Here is a 19,983-nt window from a genome sequence, read left to right as displayed (position 1 = left end):
TGGGAAATGTCTTAGGGGTGATCTCTTTGACCCAGTGTCTGACTTGCAAATATTTGAAAAAATTATGTCTAGGAATATTATATGTCTGGGATAGCAAATCAAAGCTCATTAAGGACTCATTGGCATACAAGTCCTCCAGTGTCTTTATTCCTTTACTCACCCATGCTTTTAAGGTGCTATCAGCAATACCAGGGGGAACAATAGGGTTTTCACAAAGAGGTAAATGTCTAAGTGGGACAATATTAAAAATGCATAAATTATGTGATTCTACCCAAGTAGAAAATGTATTAAGTATTAATTTATTTTTAGTGAATGTAGATAAATAACTTTTTGACCCAAAAAAAAAGGAACAACCCTTAGTGGGATGGAACTCATCTCCCACTGTTCTATATCTGTCCATCTAGTATCAACCTCATCAGGGTGGAGCCAGATCCATATAGCCCGAAATTGCGATGCTAAGTGATAATGTCTAAAATTGGGAAAATTCAGCCCACCTTTCTTATATGGTGCTTGAAGTTTCAGAAGTTTTACTCACGGGTTTTTGCCTTTCCACAGAAAGCCTGAAAATACTTTGTTTAGTTCCTTAAAGTATGCCTTGGGAATGTTCAAGGGGAGACACTGACACACAGCCAGATGTATCACTGTATTCCTGAAGTACTTGTAACAAGGGTGTAAGAGAGGATTGTGGACTGGTCAGGTATATTAACAGATCATCTGCATAAAGGGATAGTTTGTGTTCATTAGAGCCAATTTTAATTCCTTTTATAACGGTATGGGATCTAACTGCGATAGCAAGGGGTTCAACAGCCAAAGCAAATAATAGGGGAGATATAGGGCAGCCTTGCCTACAACCTCTAGACAATGTAAAAGTGCTTGACATAATACCATTGGTGTATATTTGTGCTTTAGGGGAGTTAAATATAGTTTTTAAATAACCAATGAACTTAGACTCAAAACTCATGGCTTCTAACGTTGCAAAGAGAAAAGTAGGCTCAATCCTGTCAAAAGCCTTTTCGGCGTCCATAGACAGAATGAACATTGATAGTTTCTGCTTTTGAGCGATATTAATTATGTGTAATAGCCTTCTAACATTGTCAGAGCCTTGTCTATTCTTAACAAATCCTGTCTGATCTGGATGTATTACTTTAGGTATAACGGTTTCCAGTCTTAGGGCAAGCAGTTTGGTCAGAATTTTATAGTCAGCATTAAGGCGGCTTAGTGGCCTATAAGACCCACATTTTTGTCTGTCTTTCCCCGATTTAGGAAGCAACGTTATTGTTGCCAATTCCAGGGAGTGCGGCAGGGAGCCTCTCTCAAGTGACTCTCTAATCATGTTAGTTAAAGGGGTTAATAATATGTTTGAAAAGGATCTGAAATACTCTATTGGAAAGCCGTCTGGTCCGGGGGCCTTGTTAAAAAAGTACCTCATTTTCGTTTATATCTGTATTTAATAATTTATTATCTTTATCACTGATCTTAGGTAACTGTATTTTATCAAAAAAAATTTTAGCATTGGCATTTCCCTGGCTGTGATCAGTTTTGTATAAGGTTTCATAAAAATCCTTAAATAAAATATTAATTTCTTTAGGGTCATGTCTTCCATCATTTGATTGTATCGAGTGAATATATCAATCTGATTCTTCTTTTTTTAATTTGCCATGACAATAATCTGCTAGTTTTATCTCCAAATTCGTAGTAATGATATTTTGTTCTGGCCATAATAGATTCAACCTTCTGGGTGCACATGTTATTATATAAGACCCGTTTTTGAGTAAGTTGTATCAAACATTCCTCATTATTAGTCATTGAATGTTCTAATTCCAGTGATCTTATTTCTTTTTCTAACTCTGCTAAAACAGTTCTCTTTTCCTTTGATTTATAAGAAATCCCAAATGAAAGAATTTGTCCTCTCATAAATGCTTTAAGTGCCTCCCATATAATTGGCTGAGTTAGCATTAGCCTCAAGAAAAATTTGAATCTGGGTGGACAAATACTGGATAAAGTCTGGGTCCTTTAACATATAAGTTCTAAATCTCCAGTTTTTGGAACAGGGTAAAATCAATTTTGTTTCCCACATAAGCTTAATAGGGTTATGATCAGAGATGGAAGCAGGGAGGTAAATACAGTCCTTCACTTGGTGGGCTAATGATTTTGATGCTAAGAAGAAATCTATTCTTGAGTAAACATTATGTACATTTGAATAGAATGAGTAGTCAGTTTGATCTGGATAGAGATTGCGCCATACGTCATACAGCCCCAAGTCAGTCATGCCTTGACTCAAAATATTTGCTGCTTTTGACTTAAGGATTTTTTTTCGGACCATATACATTTACCAAGGTTATATGTTCTCTGTTCAACTCACATTCAACAATTACATATCTCCCAGTATTATCAGAGTGTGTGTTGATCAAGTTAAATTGTAATTTTTTGTGGATTAGTAATGCTACACCCCTACCACTAGATGAGAATGATGAATAATAGACCTGGCCAACCCATTCTCTCTTGAGTTTTCTATGCTCCTGATTGGTAAGATGAGTCTCCTGAATAAAAGCTATATCAGTTTTAACCCTTTTCAAATATGAAAGTACCTTCTTTCTTTTAATTGGATTATTTAAACCCCTAACATTCCATGATACACAATTTAGGATACTAGAGATTCAATATGATCTCAAAAATAATAGGGAGGAGAACTCCACACAATAAACGTTCTACCACCTTTACATGATATAAATGAAGGGGTAAGTCTTGTTACATGGAAAAGTAGGAAATAAAATAAAAGTTAACCATTCAAAAAATGTTGACATAACACAACAATGACAAGTAAAAGAAGAAGAAGAAAGAGAAATAAAGAAAAGAAGGGAGGCCTTATTACTAACCTTTGGGGGGGACTTGTAGCTAACGCTGACCAACCATATATTCATTTATTTGGCTTATCAATAATCCCTCTTCAATATTAAATGAGTAAAATAAAAATGTATATATATAAAACAAGTATTAATATATTCTATTGGCATTAAACTTATTTATGAGCAAGTACTGAACAAACAGTTAAGCTATTAATACAAGTATTAAGCTACTTTGCAAACTAGAGGAACAGTCACCAATAGTAAACTAGAATCAGGAAACAATAAAACATCCTGTCACTTGTGGCCTTCTTATATATGAAGGCCATTAGAATAATAGTGTCTCAGTTCTCATTCAGGAGTGGAATCTTCTGTGTCCTTTGCTCTGTTCGACGAAATGTTTCCCGTTCTGTGCGCTCTCTCAATTATCGGAGGAGACGGAAAGTTTTCGGCAGCAAGGATCTCAGGGATTACGCGTTCCAAAAACGAAACCATGTTTCCTCCTTCGGACTTTTCCGGCAGGTTAACAATACGGATGTCAGATCTCCTGCTTCTGTTCTCCAGATCTTGCACTTTATCTTTTAGGTAGGAGACATCTTTCTCCAGACGACTAACTGTCGAACGAGTGTCTCTTATGTCATCCTCCGTGGTGCTTACTCTAGTTTCAACCTCAGCCATCTGTTCGGATAATGTTGACATAGAAGTTTCGATGCGGGTCAACTTAGCCTGAATGTCATTGGTCATCCTGTCAATTTGTTTGCTAATGTCCTCTTTACTGGCTTTGATCTCCTTCCACAAAGTCTGTACCGATATTTCGCCTTCCACATCTTTGGCCATACTTGCTAGCGTGTTGAGGTCGATCACTTCGGGAGTGTTGCCTATTGGTTGTGTTTTACTTCCTTTTCGTTGCAAATTGTAATTTGCCATAAACAACAGAGACTTAATATATTCAATGTTCTTACAGTTAGGGAGATTGATGAAGGATTTCCAGTGAATAATATGGTTAGTCAGAGGAGCCCTCTAAAGCACGTCAACCTTCGCCACCTGCATCACGTGACTCCAAGTATCCAATTATTGAATCAAGATTTGAGTCATTAAAAAAACAACAATCATACATTCTCTGGCCAAAAAATTATGCTAAATCATATTTTTTTTTTTTTTGCTGCCAGCTGCCATTGGAATGCATCATAATCCCCAGTATCTCTTTCCCATTTCTTTTTGGTCATCACTTAAAAAAAACGTGTTATAATGGTTTCTATAGTATTCAATAACCTGCAAACTAATCTGATAAATTTTGTTTTTTTTTTGTTAGCCATGGAATCAGAGCCAATTGAAGTGGCAGCCCTAGGAAGACCTCTTTATCCTGGAATGCTTTATGACTGCCGCAGGGATTCCTTCATTCCAGGTGATGTACCTATTTAAATGATAATAATAATAATAACAATAATAATAATAATAGTTAGTGATCTCAGGTTTTTTGTGCCCTGATCTAACAAGTCATTAAATATTTAGTATCTGCCAATATCCAAGATACCAAATCCCTATCAGATACTTGTAATTTCTGTACACACATTTTGTAACGTCTACCAGAGAGGGGGAGTCTACCCGGATGAAACAGAAGACAAGAGCAGAAACCTCTAAGCAATCAGCTATTCGTTCCACAAGTTGTTTCCTTTATCATTATTTGCACCCACACACTTTTCTCACACACATGTGAAAGGGGGAGTACAAAATGGTAAATAAAACTCTGGTGATATAACAAACAAAAAAAAAAAAAGAAATTACAGCACTGTAGTAGTCAGCAGTAGAGCGACCATCTCTCTCTCGTTACTCTCAACTCTATCTCCTTGCATGCGCGTTCACAGAACAGCATTCAGACTTAGAGCAAACACATTTAAAGGGACATTAACATGAATAACGTTGAACATTAACTTCAAGTACATTAAAGTTTTAAAATCAATCCAAGTAAACAGAGTTGTGCAGAGAGTAAAATGAATGGTCACACTATATTTTAAGGTCCAGTTCTCACTATTAACAAACCATTAACTAAGGCTTTTGCTTCAATAAACTACTAATTTGCTGCTTATCAATAGTTAGTAAGGTAGTTGTTAGATTCAGGTCCTGGGTAGGATTAGGGATGTAGAACATGGTCAAGCAGAATAGGTGCTTTATAAGTACTAATAAACAGCCAATATTTTAATAATAGGCATGATAATAAGTAACTATCTAATAGTGAGAATTGTTCCCTATACTAAAGTGTTACCAAATTAACCCTCTGGTTGTGTTCGGATTCTTGTCACACTTGTGGTGTTCCCGGTCAAAAATGACCGGACTCCAAACAATTGCTTATAAATCTGTAAATATGCTATATTATCAATAAAGATTGGATTCATTCTTTTTGTCAACTTGATTTCTTTCATTTAGGACTGGTTTTGTGTTTCTATTTGCATCCAATTAATCGTAGGCCTCATTTATCTGAGAGAAGGTACCTCATTTTTTGAGTAAAAAAAAAAATTATGATGAATTTTTTTACAATATGAGGAAAAAAATTATAAAAATGTGCACGGTTTCTCACACTAATGTGCTTGAATGTTTAATCAGGAAGTTTGCTTTTAAATGCTTTTATTGTGTCAAAAATGACCGGACTCCAAACAATTGCTTATAAATCTCTCAATATGCTATATTTTCACCAAATATTGGATTTATTTTTTTTTGTCAACTTGTTTTCTGTCAGGGAACACAAAAAGCCCATCAATGTTTTCCCTGGTGACAATTGAACAGGCAGAAAGTTCATTACTGGAATCATTGGCAAAGACTGGTTGACAGTTGATTGACAGTTCACAACTAGACTCATTGTCTGAAACTGGACAGGCAGACAATTCACACTCGGGTCAATTAATGGCAGTTAGACAGTTCAAAACTGTATGTATTGACTGAAACTGGACTGGCTGACATGTCAGACCCAGGCTCATTAGAAGAAATAAGATAGATGGATAGTTCAACATCATACTCAATGATTAAATCAGGACCGACAGTTCAAATTCAGACTCAACAACAGAATTAATACAGGCAGACAGCTCAAGTTTAGATTCCTTGACAGAAACAGGCAAGACAGTTCACACTCAGCTTCCGTGGGTGGACCAAAGCAGAACGAAGGTTTGTAGACGGCATCTTTGGCCGGCTCATAACAGGACTTGAGTTCATAAATGGCCTCCATGGCTGGAACAGGGCATACAGAGAGTTTATACACGGCCTCCTTGACCGGATGAAAGTTCATAAATGATCTCTGTAGTAGTGACATGACAGACAGGGAGTTCATAGACAGCCTCCATGGCCATGACAGGACAGACAGGAAGTTCGCAGATGGCCTCCATAGCTGCGACAGGACAGACAGGAGCTCATAGATGGATACCAATGACAACAGATGCTACCACCTCTAGAGGTTCTACAGCAGTAACGTAATGAACCGAGGGGAGTTCAGTAGCATTCTCCGTCTCTACAGTTTTAGTGGTGGTGAATGCAGCCCGAACACACCATAAGGTGATCCCCTTTGTGGGAAACACTACAGACAGGGTGAGTAGATTTGGAAGAACTGACCTCAAAGATCTGGGTGCAGCAGAAAGTATGTGACATGACTTTAGATCAGTGTTTCTCAGCCCTGGTCCTGGGCGCCCCCCAACACTGCACATTTTGTACGTCTCTCTTATCTGACACACCCATTTCAGGTCTTGGAGTTTCTTCTAATGAGCTCATTAGAATCAGTAGAATATAGTAGAATCAGTAGAATCAGGCATGTTTGATTAGGGAGACTCACAAAATGTACAGTGTTGGAGGGCGCCCAGGACCAGGGTTGAGAAACACTCCTCTAGGTGATCTGCTGTGACGTGACGAGACGAGACTCTGGACGAGCAGCAGAGATGAGACATGACTCTGGACGACCAGCTGTGATGTGACGAGACTCTGAACGATCAGCTGTGATGTGATGAGACTCTGGGAGATCAGCCGAGACGAGACGAGACGAGACGAGACGTGACTCTGGACGATCAGACGGGACTATGGAAGATCAGACACGATGTGACGGGACTCTGGAAGATCAGCTATGACTTGACTTGCCTCAAGAAGACCAGCTGTGACTTGACGTGACTTGACTCAGGAAAGGCAGCAGTGACATGACGAGGCATTGTTGTCTTTTACGTTCATTTAAGACTTTATAACTCATTTAAGGATACATTTACGAGGTGACTCGCCAAAACCACACATTTTTACATAATTGTGTTTTCGTCCGTTGAAGCATACTGGTGCGCTGTCTGATGCAGCTCAGTGTATGCAAACAGCCGAATGTGCAACCTTTCAAACTATACTTTACTGCACCGCTTAGGTGACGTAACCCCAGGTATGTGTCGCCACATTCTCGGGTTATGAAGAATAAAGAAGGGAAAAGGTATTATTCCGAAATGAAGCAGCAATATCTTCTCAGGTAAAAGTTATTAGAACTGTGTCTAGAGACAAGCTCTCCATCACACTGGTCTGACCTTATAAGTCTGTTTGTATTCCATTAATTGTTTCGCTCTTGTCGCTTTTGACAGAACAGCTAATCACAATGATCTTGTGTTCGGAAAAGGTTATTTTATTCGCTTACGTCTGAAACAGCGAATCTCTTTAAAAACTGGCTGTTGGTTTCATTACATTGAATTGTTATATTTTGTAAAAGTTTTAACCACGAACTGGCAACTGACACGCCAATGCCGACTTTTACTTGTATTTGGTGCTTGGCAGTGTTAATTTTAGGCCCTGGTTATGCTTGATTGGCCACAATGCTTGATTGCCCACAATATTTGAGATTGGCTCAGGACATCCCTAAATTTTTTTCATCCTGCATTTCTTTGTACATAGTTAAAAGCCATTTCTCATTTCAGGTGTTACTCTGTGGAATAAGAATTCCTTGTGTGAAGATTTGGACTCTCGCCCACAGCTCCTGACAGATTTGAAGTTCAGTAGCTCTGACTCTCTCTCTAGTAAGTCGAGTCTCCTGGATGTAAATGCTTCCGTGAAAGCCAGCTTCATTGGGGGGCTGGTGGAGGTGGGAGGATCTGCCAAGTATCTGCATGACACCAAATCCTCAAGCCAGCAGTCCAGAGTAACAATATTTTACAAAGAAACCTCTAGATTTGAACAGCTTACTATGACCCAGCTCGGCCAGATCACCTATCCTCAGGTGTTTGAGCAGAAAACTGCAACACATGTGGTCACGGCTGTACTGTACGGAGCTCAGGCTTTCATGGTATTTGATCGGACGCATTCCCAAGATGAAAACAAGCAGGAGATTGAGGGAGAACTAAATATTATGGTCAAGAAAATCCCTTTGTTTTCAATTGAAGGAAAAGGAGCTGTACAAATGACAGAGAATGAAAGTCAAAGGGCTGAAAATATTAGCTGTACATTTCATGGTGACTTCCATCTTGAGCAAAACCCCACTACATACATTGAGGCCGTGAATTTGTACAAGCAGCTCCCCACTATGTTAAAGGAGAATCCACAGAATGCGGTTCCAATAAAAGTCTGGCTATATCCTCTTCATTTGTTGGATAACAATGCAGCTCAGTTGGAGAGAGAGATCAGCACAAGTCTGGTTTCCATCACTGAAAATGTAATGGAGGCTCTGGAAGAGGCAGAGAGGACATGCAATGACCTGTCCAGAAATGCAGTGGTGAATGTTTTCCGTGATATCAAAGAGAGGCTGTGTTTATTTCAGGACTTATTTGGTATTTACAAGATGATGCTCTTAAAAGCAGTGGCAAACGTCTTGCCCGCCATTCGAGATGGACGAATGGAGGAGAAATCACTGGAAGACATATTGGAGACCCATAGCAGCTCCCCTTTTAATTCTAGCATGCTTAACCACTGGTTAGATGACGCAAAGTCTGAACTTCACCTACTGAGTTTTCAAACCAAGATGCCGAAGGGGGTCACAATTGAAGACTCAGACGGCCTCAACTCCATCCTGCTTGATCCTGATATTGATATTGTGGTGTGCTTGACCTTCACATCTCTGCAGCAGGAAGACCAGTATCTTTTGACCCTCAAGGAGTTCCTGAAATCTGACCCGTTTAAAAAGTTAGATGAACAGGGCAAGATGGTTTCTTTGGCATCTGTCAAAAAATGGTTCAGAGATCCTAATGTCATAGTAAAGATGAGAGAGAGCATATCTCATTTCAGGAGCTTGTCAGAAAACAATGCAGATAGAAAAAGAATCCGCTTCATTATTTCTGCCATTTCCGATCCCTCCAGTCGAGGCATGGCCATCTATCTGTATGAAAAAGGGAAACTGACCTGCACACAGTGGAAGTTCACATCCCTGACCCCACCGATAGTAAAAAATGTCCAGGACAAAACAGTGGCCTTGAAACTGCAGAAGTTCCCAAATGGAGAAGTAGTGCAGTACAGAGTGGAGTACAGAGAGGTAAAATCTGGAGCTGAGGAAGAGTGGCTTGTCAAAAACACAGTTAATGAAGACTTCACTCTGACTGGACTGGAGTCTGGAAAACAGTATTTGATTCGCTACAGAACAGTGAATAGAATGGGAGTGAGTGAAGCCAGTGATACTGTCAGCATTATATGTTCTTCAGGTAAGTGTAATTTACACTTATTAGTAATAATATTATAAGAGATCAGAAGAAAAAACAGCTAAAATCCATCTCGGTCAAAAATGAGATAATGATACTGAGTGAATGCTCCTGACACATAGTATACATCCATCAAACACTTTTACTTCAAAGTCGTTAAATTCCAGGCTCAGCCCAATCAGAAGTACCAGTACTTACATAGAAACATACACAAAGTAGCCAGAAAGAAATACTAATTTTAAAGAAGAATGTCGATGGATTTAGAGGTTTTGTTTGTTCCATTGACTGTATGCCCAGCAAAATCTCCTGTGTTAAATGAGCACTGCTGAGTTTCTATATGGGTCCACTCTACGGAGTGTTAGGGTGTAAGGGTTTACAATGCCTGCATGTTATTGGTCAAACTACTTTTCAATCATTAGGCCTGTTCGAGATGCATTGGTGCTGCACAGACCGATTGGCATGTGACATCAAAGTACTGTGAGAACAACTGGAGAACAGATGACTCTATACTTTTGAATTGCTCTTCCGGTACTTTGTTGTCATGCCGATCGATCTGTGCAGCACCAGTGCACCTCAAACAAGCCTAACCTTACCAAAAAGTAGTACTTCAAGTTTATTTTATTAAGTATACTTAAGTAAAGTTCAAGTACATTTTTAAGTATACTTTATGTAGTAAGTATACAAATATCAACATAGTAGTGGTATTCTTTTCAATACTCCTTGGGACTCCTTCGGCCCACTTTCTAATATATAAAAGTATACTTTTAAGTATACTTTAAGTATAACAGTAGTAAACTTTGAGTACACAACTAGTTTACATCTATGTTTTCAGTTTGTACTGCAAGTATACTAAAAGTGAATTAATAAGTATACTGATAGTTTACTAATTAAATACTTTTTTATACATTCTTAGTACACTTTGAAGTATAGTCTCAGTAAGATACAAGATTAGTAGATTTATACTCTAAGCATGCTCGTAAGTTTTCTTTAAGTGAACTTTATATCATACTTTAAGTATACTTCTATGTCCCTAGTTAGGTATTTATTTGTACATATTTTGTTATATGAATATCTGAACATTCAAAACATTATGAATAACTTAAATTAACTTGTCTAATATGTAGATAACATTGTCTTTGGAAAGCATTTGACAAAATTAAGATATCCAGTAAGTGTAAGTGGTTGAAAGTATCTAGGCCTCAAAACTAGATACACAATCCTCAAGAACGGTGGCAATCAGCAAATATTAAAAAGATGAGATCTTTACGTCACAGTACAACAAATAACTAACAATAATGACAAAACAACAACAAAAAAGTTTAAATGAAGTCAGCAAACAGCAAAACAATAATCCTATAACAGTAACTGGATAATTTATTCATGCTGCAATGCATGCTGGGAACTTACAAAGCCTTAAAATTTCAACAATATGAAATTCTTTGCTCAGACAACTGTGTTTAACTAGTTGGGACAACATTTGTGTAATTTTGTTGGTCTGACAAGAGTTTTTAGTTTTAAAAAAATAGCATTTTTTAGTATTTGAGACAAAACGTTTCGTAAAATGGAAAATATGTATTTGCATTTTTTACAGTGTGGAAGCATCTGTTTTGGTTTCTTCTGCGCGTTTTTTTTTTTAATAGCATCTCTCATGTATAACAATGAAAACACAGATTCTCAGAGCAGAAGTATAGCTCAAATACTTTTTCTAAGTATAAATCAAGTATACTTAAATGTAATTTTAAGTATATTTCTGTAAGTATATTTTTAAGTATATAAAGCACATTTTTGAGAAGTACATAAAAAGTAGACTGAAAGTATACTTTCCTATTTTAGTTTAAAAGAAGTATACTAATAGCACACTTGAATAAACTTCTTTTTCGTAATGGTATTACCTTCAGCAAGTATGAAAACAGGAAAACAAAGCCAAAACCTGGATATTGTAGGCAATACAAAAAATCCTAGCCAGGATGTATCAGGGAAAAAGAGGACGTATGGTCACCCTAATTAACAGCAACACTGCTTTAGCTTCACTTTTGAGCACTTTGTAGAGTGGACCCATACAGACACCCAGCACTGTTCATTTAACACCAGGGATTTTGCTGTGGCACAATTTCTGTTATCACTTTTATTAAAGGAGAAGTGCACTTTTAGAACAACAATTTACAGATAATGTACTCACTTCCTTGTTATCCATGATGTTCATGTCTTTCTTTCTTCAGTCGTAAAGAAATTGTGTTTTTTGAGGAAAACATTTCAGGATTTTTCTCCATTTAATGGACTGATATGGTGCCCCGAGTTTGAACTTCCAAAATGCAGTTTAAATGCAGCTTCAAACGATGCTAAATGTGGTTGTAAACAATTCCAGCCAAGGAAGAAGAGTCTTATCTAACGAAACGATTGGTTATTTTCATTTCATTTCATTTAAATACTTTTTATTCTCAAACACTCGTCTTGCCTTGTAGTTGTGTATTCTGGCTCAAGACTCTTAAAACTCCAATCATATTTTCTCCCTCAACTTCAAAAATTATTTCAACATCATCCTGCATCACTGCAGAAGTTCCAACCCAGTCTTTGCAAAGTGAATATGCAAAGAAGATCAAACACCCTTAACAAAAAAGGCGATATAGAGATATAGGATGATTTTGAAGTTGAGGGAGAAAATATGATCAGAGATTTTCAACATACCCTGTCTTGAGCCAAAACACACAGAGTTCAGGGAGAGCAAGACAAGACGAGTGTTTGACATTAAAAAGTATATAAATTGTATTATTTTTATAAAAATAACTGATCGTTTCGCTAAATAAGACCCTTCTTCCTCAGCTAGGATTGTTTACAACCACATTTGGGATCGTTTGAAGCTGCATTTAAACTGCATTTTGGAAGTTCAAACTCAGGGCAGCATATCAGTTCAATATATGGAGAAAAATCCTGAAATGTTTTCCTCAAAACACATTTCTTTATGACTGAGGAAAGAAAGATATGAACAACTTGGATGACAAGGGGGTGAGTACATTATCTGTAAATTGTTGTTCTGGAAGTGGACTTCTCCTTTAATTAACATGTTTAGCACTGTAAAACAGGAGTGGCCACCATGTGCAGCAGTGTGAATGTTGCCATGTTCTTTTTCTTAGCTCCTTTCTCGGCACAACCTGTGATTGTGGGTGGGAGAGGAGGGGCTGACTTCACCTTTATGTCTCCTTCCAGCAGCACTTTCAAGATGATCCGCTTTACTTACAACCAGGTATGTGATGATTATTTTCTTACCTTTGATTCCTGTTATTATATTATTTTAATTCTGGTATTCACATGAAATACATATGTGCTTTTCAGGAGACACTGAGAACCATCAAGGCAGTTTTCAACCATGGCCATGAGATTGAAGTTGGCAATGTACCAGGATGTTTCCAACATGAATTTCAGTTTGAAGCCAGTGATAAAATTATTGCTGCAACACTGTGGCCAAATAGCCGTGGAAACAGATGTGGAGGTTTGGAATTTGTGGTTGCTAAGAGAAATGGTATAAGAACAACATTAGTCGTCAAGTGTCCAATGCTGGGTAATCCTGTCAAGGTTGATGTGAAGTCGGGAAAGTGTTGCGGCATTACAGGGAGAAGCGGAGATGAAATTGATGCTCTTGGCTTCTACTTCATTTAGTGTCCAGCTATACATGCTGCCAGTATCTGAATATCTGAGGATCTGCTAAACAGTCGATCGTATGTGCAGAAGTTAGTATACCTTGGAAGGTCAATATACAAATGCTCTAAAAAGTTGATGATTATTATTTTTGTCATGTGATTTCGGCTTTAATGAAATGTGTATGCATGCTTATGGTGCATTAAATTTGCAAAAACGATGCTCTGAACATTCTGATAAAGTCACAAAGGTTATGAGAATAACAGATGTGGTACCGGTAAAAAAACGCATTTTTTTAAAAGACATGTACCAAGGATCATTTTTAACATATGCCTATACATACATATAAGTATTTCTGTATACCTCATGATCATGCAACATACACCATATAATGACTGTCATATGATTTTGCATGTCAGATTGCATCGTCTAACATTACTAACACTTGCATCCTTTAAAGTATGAATATGTGTGTATTCTTCTGTTCAGAAAGCTTCTCTTGGTAAATGACACCAGAGAACTCATGGCTACTAAATAAATGTTTGTTTCTGCAATGAACAATCTGGGAGTGTCTGATTTATGCTGCAGCATGTAGTAGAAGAGTAGTTCCATGTATATGACTTACTTTCTTCACATAAACACAAACCAAGTTTCTGAGAAAACAGAGGTGTAACGTCCAGGGGTCAGAAAGTAAAAGTACGGCCATATATTTCTTTCACTCATGAACTCAGCCAGCTTATTTAACTAATTAGTTCTACCTCCTGGCTGAAAAACTGTGCTAGTTAGCAAATCCAGGTGATTGGAACAAATACTGGGGAGGCCTTTCACTTTCTGAACCTGGATTTTACACCTCTGTTAAGAGTGAGGTACAACCTCTTGTCTTGTGAAGCTGTAAGAGTTACTTTAAGCATCACGGGACTTGCTTTTATAAAATGGGTATTCCATTAAACATGCATTTTAATATTAACTGTATTAATAAAATAAACACATAGCAACTCTCTCTCACACAACAGTGTAGTTCTGATAGCAAAAAGGTTGCCAAGTAACACAAACGCAGTAGCATGGTAATAATGTCCAATGAGTGATTGGGGGGAAAACAGTCCAATACACAAACAAATCATTCTTAGGAGTCAGTTCTTTTATTGAATTGTTCAAACTCTGTAATTGCCTGATCTGCAAGATATTATTTTTAGTTATATCGGTTACGAAATACAGTTTCATGTGCATTGGAAACTGTCCTTGTCATTACTGACTATCATGCATTTAGCCATTAAAAATCATACTGAACAGAAAGAATGAAACATCACAATGATAACAATCACATTTATGAATGCTGAAACACCTAAATGTATAAATACGGATAAATACACTTTAGTAGTGCCACTTACCTGCAAAATAATTGGCAACAAATTGATGTCTGAAGCCTGGATGATCCTTGGAAAGGTCCAATATCTTTGCTATAAAACTCCAATATGTCTCTACATGAATGTGTGTGTCCTCATGTAACTTAAAAAGACAAATTCTACCATGTTTTTTTTTTTTTTTTTTTTAATTAAATAAAAGAAATTCACCGACCATTAAAAAGCTTACGTTTGCAATTTTGTTTAAAAGCCAAAAGAGCACCAAAGTCTTGAGAGATCCACCAATCATTGCCATGGAAAATCGGGGCACCAATGAAGTGTGTTATATGGAAAAAATCATGAAATGTTTTCCTCAAAAACCATAATTTCTTCACGACCAGGGAAAGAAAGACATGAACATCTTGGATGACAAGGGGGTGAGTACATTATTTGTAAATTGTTGTTCTGGAAGTGGACTTCTCCTATAAAAATGCCTTATACTGTGTTGTCTTTGTAATCTTCAGATTCGACTGTCCTGAAGCAAGGGGTTGTTGAAGTGCCCTCTTCCTCAAGTCTGACAGATATATTGTCTCTCTCAAGCAGTTTAAGCAGCAGTGATTTTGGATCTCAAATTATTTAACCTTTAATGGACAGTGTCCATGCAAGAAATGTTTTTTTTTTTTTTTTTTTTTTTTACTGCTGTAGACATGCTGTTGAAAAATTCAAACTCGTGGGTACCATTGAAGTCCACTACATGTGGATAATTCCTGAAATGTTTTCTTTAAAAAACATAATTTCTTTACAACTGAAGAAAGAAAGACACGGACATCTTGGATGACAATGGGGTGAGTACATTATCTGTACATTTTTGTTCTGGAAGTGAACTGCTCCTTTAAGACAAAAATGTTTTCATCTTTGCAGGAGAGCTGTGAGAAAAGCAACAAAGGAGTTCCATGCCCTTGGGATTGTGTCTCTGTTCCCATCTTTGAAAGACCTATACTCTAAAAAAGGATATGTAAGTTTGCCTAACGAACCGTAAACATCTTGCTCTTGAGTCACTGCAGTTGTATTGTTTTCTCTAACATAAAATACTGCTTCTTCCTAGGAACATTTCTATGACATTCAGAGCAACAAAGGCTTTCTTGAGTGGCATATAAAGGTCGTGAAACGTAAATCCAGAACCCCCTCTACATCAGAGAGCAGAGTGGAGCTAAAAGGAGGTCCCACATTATCAAGATCGATTGAAACTATAGATGATCAGCAAATAGGAGATGAATGTATGGAAGCTGTGTCTCTCCTCAACCACACATCTGATTGTGACATAGTGTTCCAGAAGATGAGAGAAACTTTCCACTACTGTCAGCAGATTCTCCACGAACCGAAGCGCTCTGCTGATGTACTACAAATGTTTCCTTGTATCTTGGACATCAAAGGACTGGTAAATATTAAATAAGAATACATTTTATTTAAAACATTACGTTACATTATATGTCTGAACGGTTGTCTTTTCTTTTTCATTAGATTTTGCAAAACTCCTCACTGATGTTTGGAGCCAAGGTTGCTTCATGGTTCTTGGAAAAATGGAACACCAGTTTTAAAAGGGGTCATCGGATGCGCAAGTTGATATGATTCTTTAGAGTCTTAATGAAAAGTCTCTAATATACTTTGATTAAAAATTCTCAATGGTTTTGTAAAACAACACCCTTTTTACCTTGCCAAAATCAGCTCTGCAAAAATCATCTCATTCTAAGGGGTTGTTCCTTTAAATGCAAATGAGCTCTGCTCGCCCCACCCCTCTCTTCTCTCAGTAGAAAGAGGAGCTTGTTACTTTAGCCGCATTTAGCTGCGTTTAGCCGCTAAAATTCCTAGCTACCACGTTAAAAGGAAAGGCGATCGCAAAGATTCATAAAAAACACTTATACACACTTCTGCTGTAAGTGAAGCTGGATCACGAATGATTTGCGTGAACACAGACGGATACATGTAGATCGGGAGGAGCATTCCCTTCACAAACAAATGTAATCCACTGCATCTTCAGCGGCTCAGATGTCGGGAGTAAATGACGACCACTATGTTCATTATTACATCCAGCAACACAACACCTCAGTCACTCAATCTGAGATATTCTTGTCTAACTTACATCCCTGCTTCGGCATCGAAACAAGAAAAGTTACTGGACTGTGACAGCTGGTCTGAGGGAAGAGCTCATGTCAATCAACTATCGTGGGAGCGGCCTCTGTCGGTGTGATATTATTTTTACAGATTAATTAAAAAGCACTGCATGGATTTTTATCATTATAGGGTAGATTTGTACATACACTGCCAACACACATTAATGTTCAAACAACATGAAAAAGTGAAGTTTGCATCTGATGACCCCTTTAAGGAAAAAGTCATCCAGTAGGCCAAGAACCTTAAAGAGGCTGCTCTCTTAAAACAGCATCTGTAAGCTGTACTGAAAGAAGCATCAGACTCTACTGATGATCCTGGTACAGTCATCGTCAAAATAGTGATGTTTTCGCTTGAATCAATAAATCTTCTGCTTGAAGCTTTTGCTTATTTTCCAAAAGCATTTATCCCCAAAAGTCTGCTAAAAACACAACACACAGTCATTTCTTAAAGTTTGTTTTATTATAAAAGCTCATCAGCAAATTCATGCTTTGTGAATGCATATCTATTTAAATAAAAAAAATTGTAAAAAACATGATGCGTGTAAAAGTCCCCTTGCCTTTCAGTATGTACAGTATGAAAGTTTAAAATTTAGTTTGCTCTCCATCACACAACTATAATAACTACCCCACTAATAGTTTGCACTTTAGATACACTAGATATTATGATAAACAATACACATGGTTAACTTAACAATGCCATAAACGGACTGGTTTGAAATTACTACTGTTATTTTCTGTCTCCATGGGACAGCGACATGACTTCTCTATTTGTCCTGTTGCATCTTCTTACTCCACAACCAGCTTGAAGAAAGCGGCCCAAAAAGGTCAGTGTTGGAGAGGCAACAGATCATCTGGTCAAATTTCGTAAGATTTGTTAATACAACACTATTCTATTCCAGATATTGTACTTAATGCATAATTTTAAACAAGTTATTTATAAAGGAACATTTGTTGTGTTTCAGTCATGCCAAAGCCTTGATGATCATCTCCTGACCACTGAAGGAAACCCTCAGCCATATCTTCTTGCCTCAGGGACTTCGAAAGCACAGGTTTCCACATTTTACATTGTCTTGGACAGAAAGGTTCTGCCTTGTCAGTCATGTACATCCTTGGGTGCTTTTGATGAGCTGTTCAAGTCCCATTTTGTTTTCTGTGTAAAGTGTGATGATGCTGTGTCACATTTTTGCAGACAACTGTGTACAATAGCGATATAGGCACAACTGAGGAAACTCCAAAAGTCAAAGAGCTAAGAGCAAAGCTGTTGAACAAGCACTGTCTTGTTCAACCACAATGTTAAGTTGTTCCTTTGGTTCAGCTTTGCTTTTGTTCAGGCACCTTAAACTAATTCATGGACTGTATCCTGGGAAAATCTAAGACTGAAATGTGGTCAAGCAGGTTGTTGCTTGCAGTTCTCTAGTTACTCTGGATTTAAGAAATGCGCTTGTTAACAGTCCTTTTTTGTTGAGGGTGTGTGATCTTCTTGCAAACACTGGGTCAATACTTCTACAGCAATGTAGGATGATTATGAAATGATTTTCGAAGTTGAGGGAGAAAATACGATTGGAGTTTTTCGACATACCCTAACTGTCTTGAGTCAGAATACACAGTTCAGGGAGAGAAAGACAAGCGCTTTAGATTAAAAAGTATTTAAATTGTATTTTTTAATGAAAATAACCGATTGTTTCGCTAGATAAGACCCTTCTTCCTTGGCTGAGATCATTTACAACCGCATTTGGGATCGTTTAAAGCCGCATTTAAACTGCATTTTGGAGGTTCAAAAACAGGGCACCATAGCAGTCCATTATATGGAGAAAAATGCAGAAATGTTTTTTTTTCTCAAAAAACAATTTCTTTATGACTGAAGAAAGAAAGACATGAACATCTTGGATGACAATGGGGTGAGTACATTATATGTGAATCTTTGTTTTGTCTACTTTAACTCTAACGAGTGTACAGTATATAAGCAGCTCTCATTGCACCATCCCAGCGTCAGTTCTTCTGGTCTCCCTCCACCTCCCCTTCTCCTCTGTTTCTATTATTCTCCATCTAGGTAATATCGCAATGGGGGGTTGAACTCAGTGTTCAAGCCGAGCCTCGGGTTCGAGCCTCCATTAAGGACAGCAAGCCAAGTTTGTTTACCATTGCCCATCAGGACTGGATGGGCAGGCAAACTCGTGAAACATCTGTTCAGGGGACTTCTCTACAAGACCACCTGTCATTATCTTAAATGTCCTTTTCACGTTCACAGTTATACACCTGCTTAAGGGTCTTTCTCAAGGGCACCGCAGTGTTACTGAAGAGGAAGGGGAAGAATTCTGTTTTTTCACTAATGTAACACACATTTAATGCAGAACATCTTTTATTGACAAGATTATTCTAGAGTAGAATAACATGAAATACATGTTCATTTTCTAATGCTTCATTCATGAAACAGATGCAAAATCTTGTTCAGTTGTATTTCAAATTGTATTGTATTATATTGGTTGTAGGACCACAAAGAAATAAGTAGTTGCATGTCATTTACCTAAATTTGCCTTTGATTTGTTTTCTACTTAACTATTCATATTCTCTTCCCTCAGATGCTGTGAAGAGGTGAAGCCCAAATGCTGCAGACTCAGACATTGATGCAGTAATAGCAGAACACCTAAAGCATGCTGCAGGAAGAACTGGGGTTAGTGGAAAAAAGAGCCATAAACAACTTTCACATATGTGTTAACTATAATACAGAATTTTTGTTTATTTGTTTGATCTATGGCTGTTTAACAGTAATGCAAAAAAAGTTAGTACTCCCACAGCTCTGACGTCCATGCTTCATTGGTGGAACACATGAATCATGTGCAAACCTCAAGACATGTGTGATTGCCTTTCACAATGTTACACAATGGGTGTGTGATTATTTTATGTGCAGACTTATATGTACATACACTTAAAATTATGTAGCAACACATCCTTTGAACGTCCAGATGACACATTTAAACGTGGAGGAAATATGTGGAATTCAGGTCCAGAAAACTTCAAAGACTTTCAACATTCCTTTTGGAAATATTTTTAACCATGACGGGATGTGACGAAGGGACATCTTTTCAAATCATTAAATGTCCAAATGTTTGCTGGGAAGTTTTGTAGGCGTTCAGTTGTTATGCTTTCAAATTTTATGCCATATGTTATTTATGTCATTTCACAGTATATCCAACCTTCTAAATTATTACACATATTGCGCTATCACAATTCCATAGTGGTAAAATGTAGTCGGGCTGATGGTTTGCGTGTAACATGCGTGACATTTTTTGTATGATTTTAAACTTATTTTTAGAATAATTGTATGTAGGTTAAGTAAAACAAATGTGATTATTTCTGAAAACCCTTTATAGAC

The 19,983-nt window shown here is 37.5% G+C and overlaps 1 protein-coding gene across 1 annotated transcript; it reads left to right on the top strand.

Moving 5' to 3' along the window:
- The first annotated feature begins 4,157 nt into the window (after positions 1-4,157).
- Positions 4,158-17,907, top strand: LOC127160750 (stonustoxin subunit alpha). The gene is made up of 6 exons (XM_051103403.1): positions 4,158-4,248; positions 7,760-9,469; positions 12,598-12,707; positions 12,797-12,856; positions 15,545-15,877; positions 17,800-17,907. Exons 1-6 carry the CDS (start codon positions 4,158-4,160, stop codon positions 17,905-17,907), a joined length of 2,412 nt encoding a protein of 803 aa, XP_050959360.1.
- Positions 17,908-19,983: the final 2,076 nt, after the last annotated feature.

This window comes from Labeo rohita, unplaced genomic scaffold (assembly GCF_022985175.1).
Source record: "Labeo rohita strain BAU-BD-2019 unplaced genomic scaffold, IGBB_LRoh.1.0 scaffold_45, whole genome shotgun sequence".
Lineage (NCBI taxonomy): Eukaryota > Metazoa > Chordata > Actinopteri > Cypriniformes > Cyprinidae > Labeo > Labeo rohita.
The sequence above is the reverse complement of the archived record's forward strand: the minus strand, read 5'-3'. Positions and strand labels throughout refer to the sequence as shown.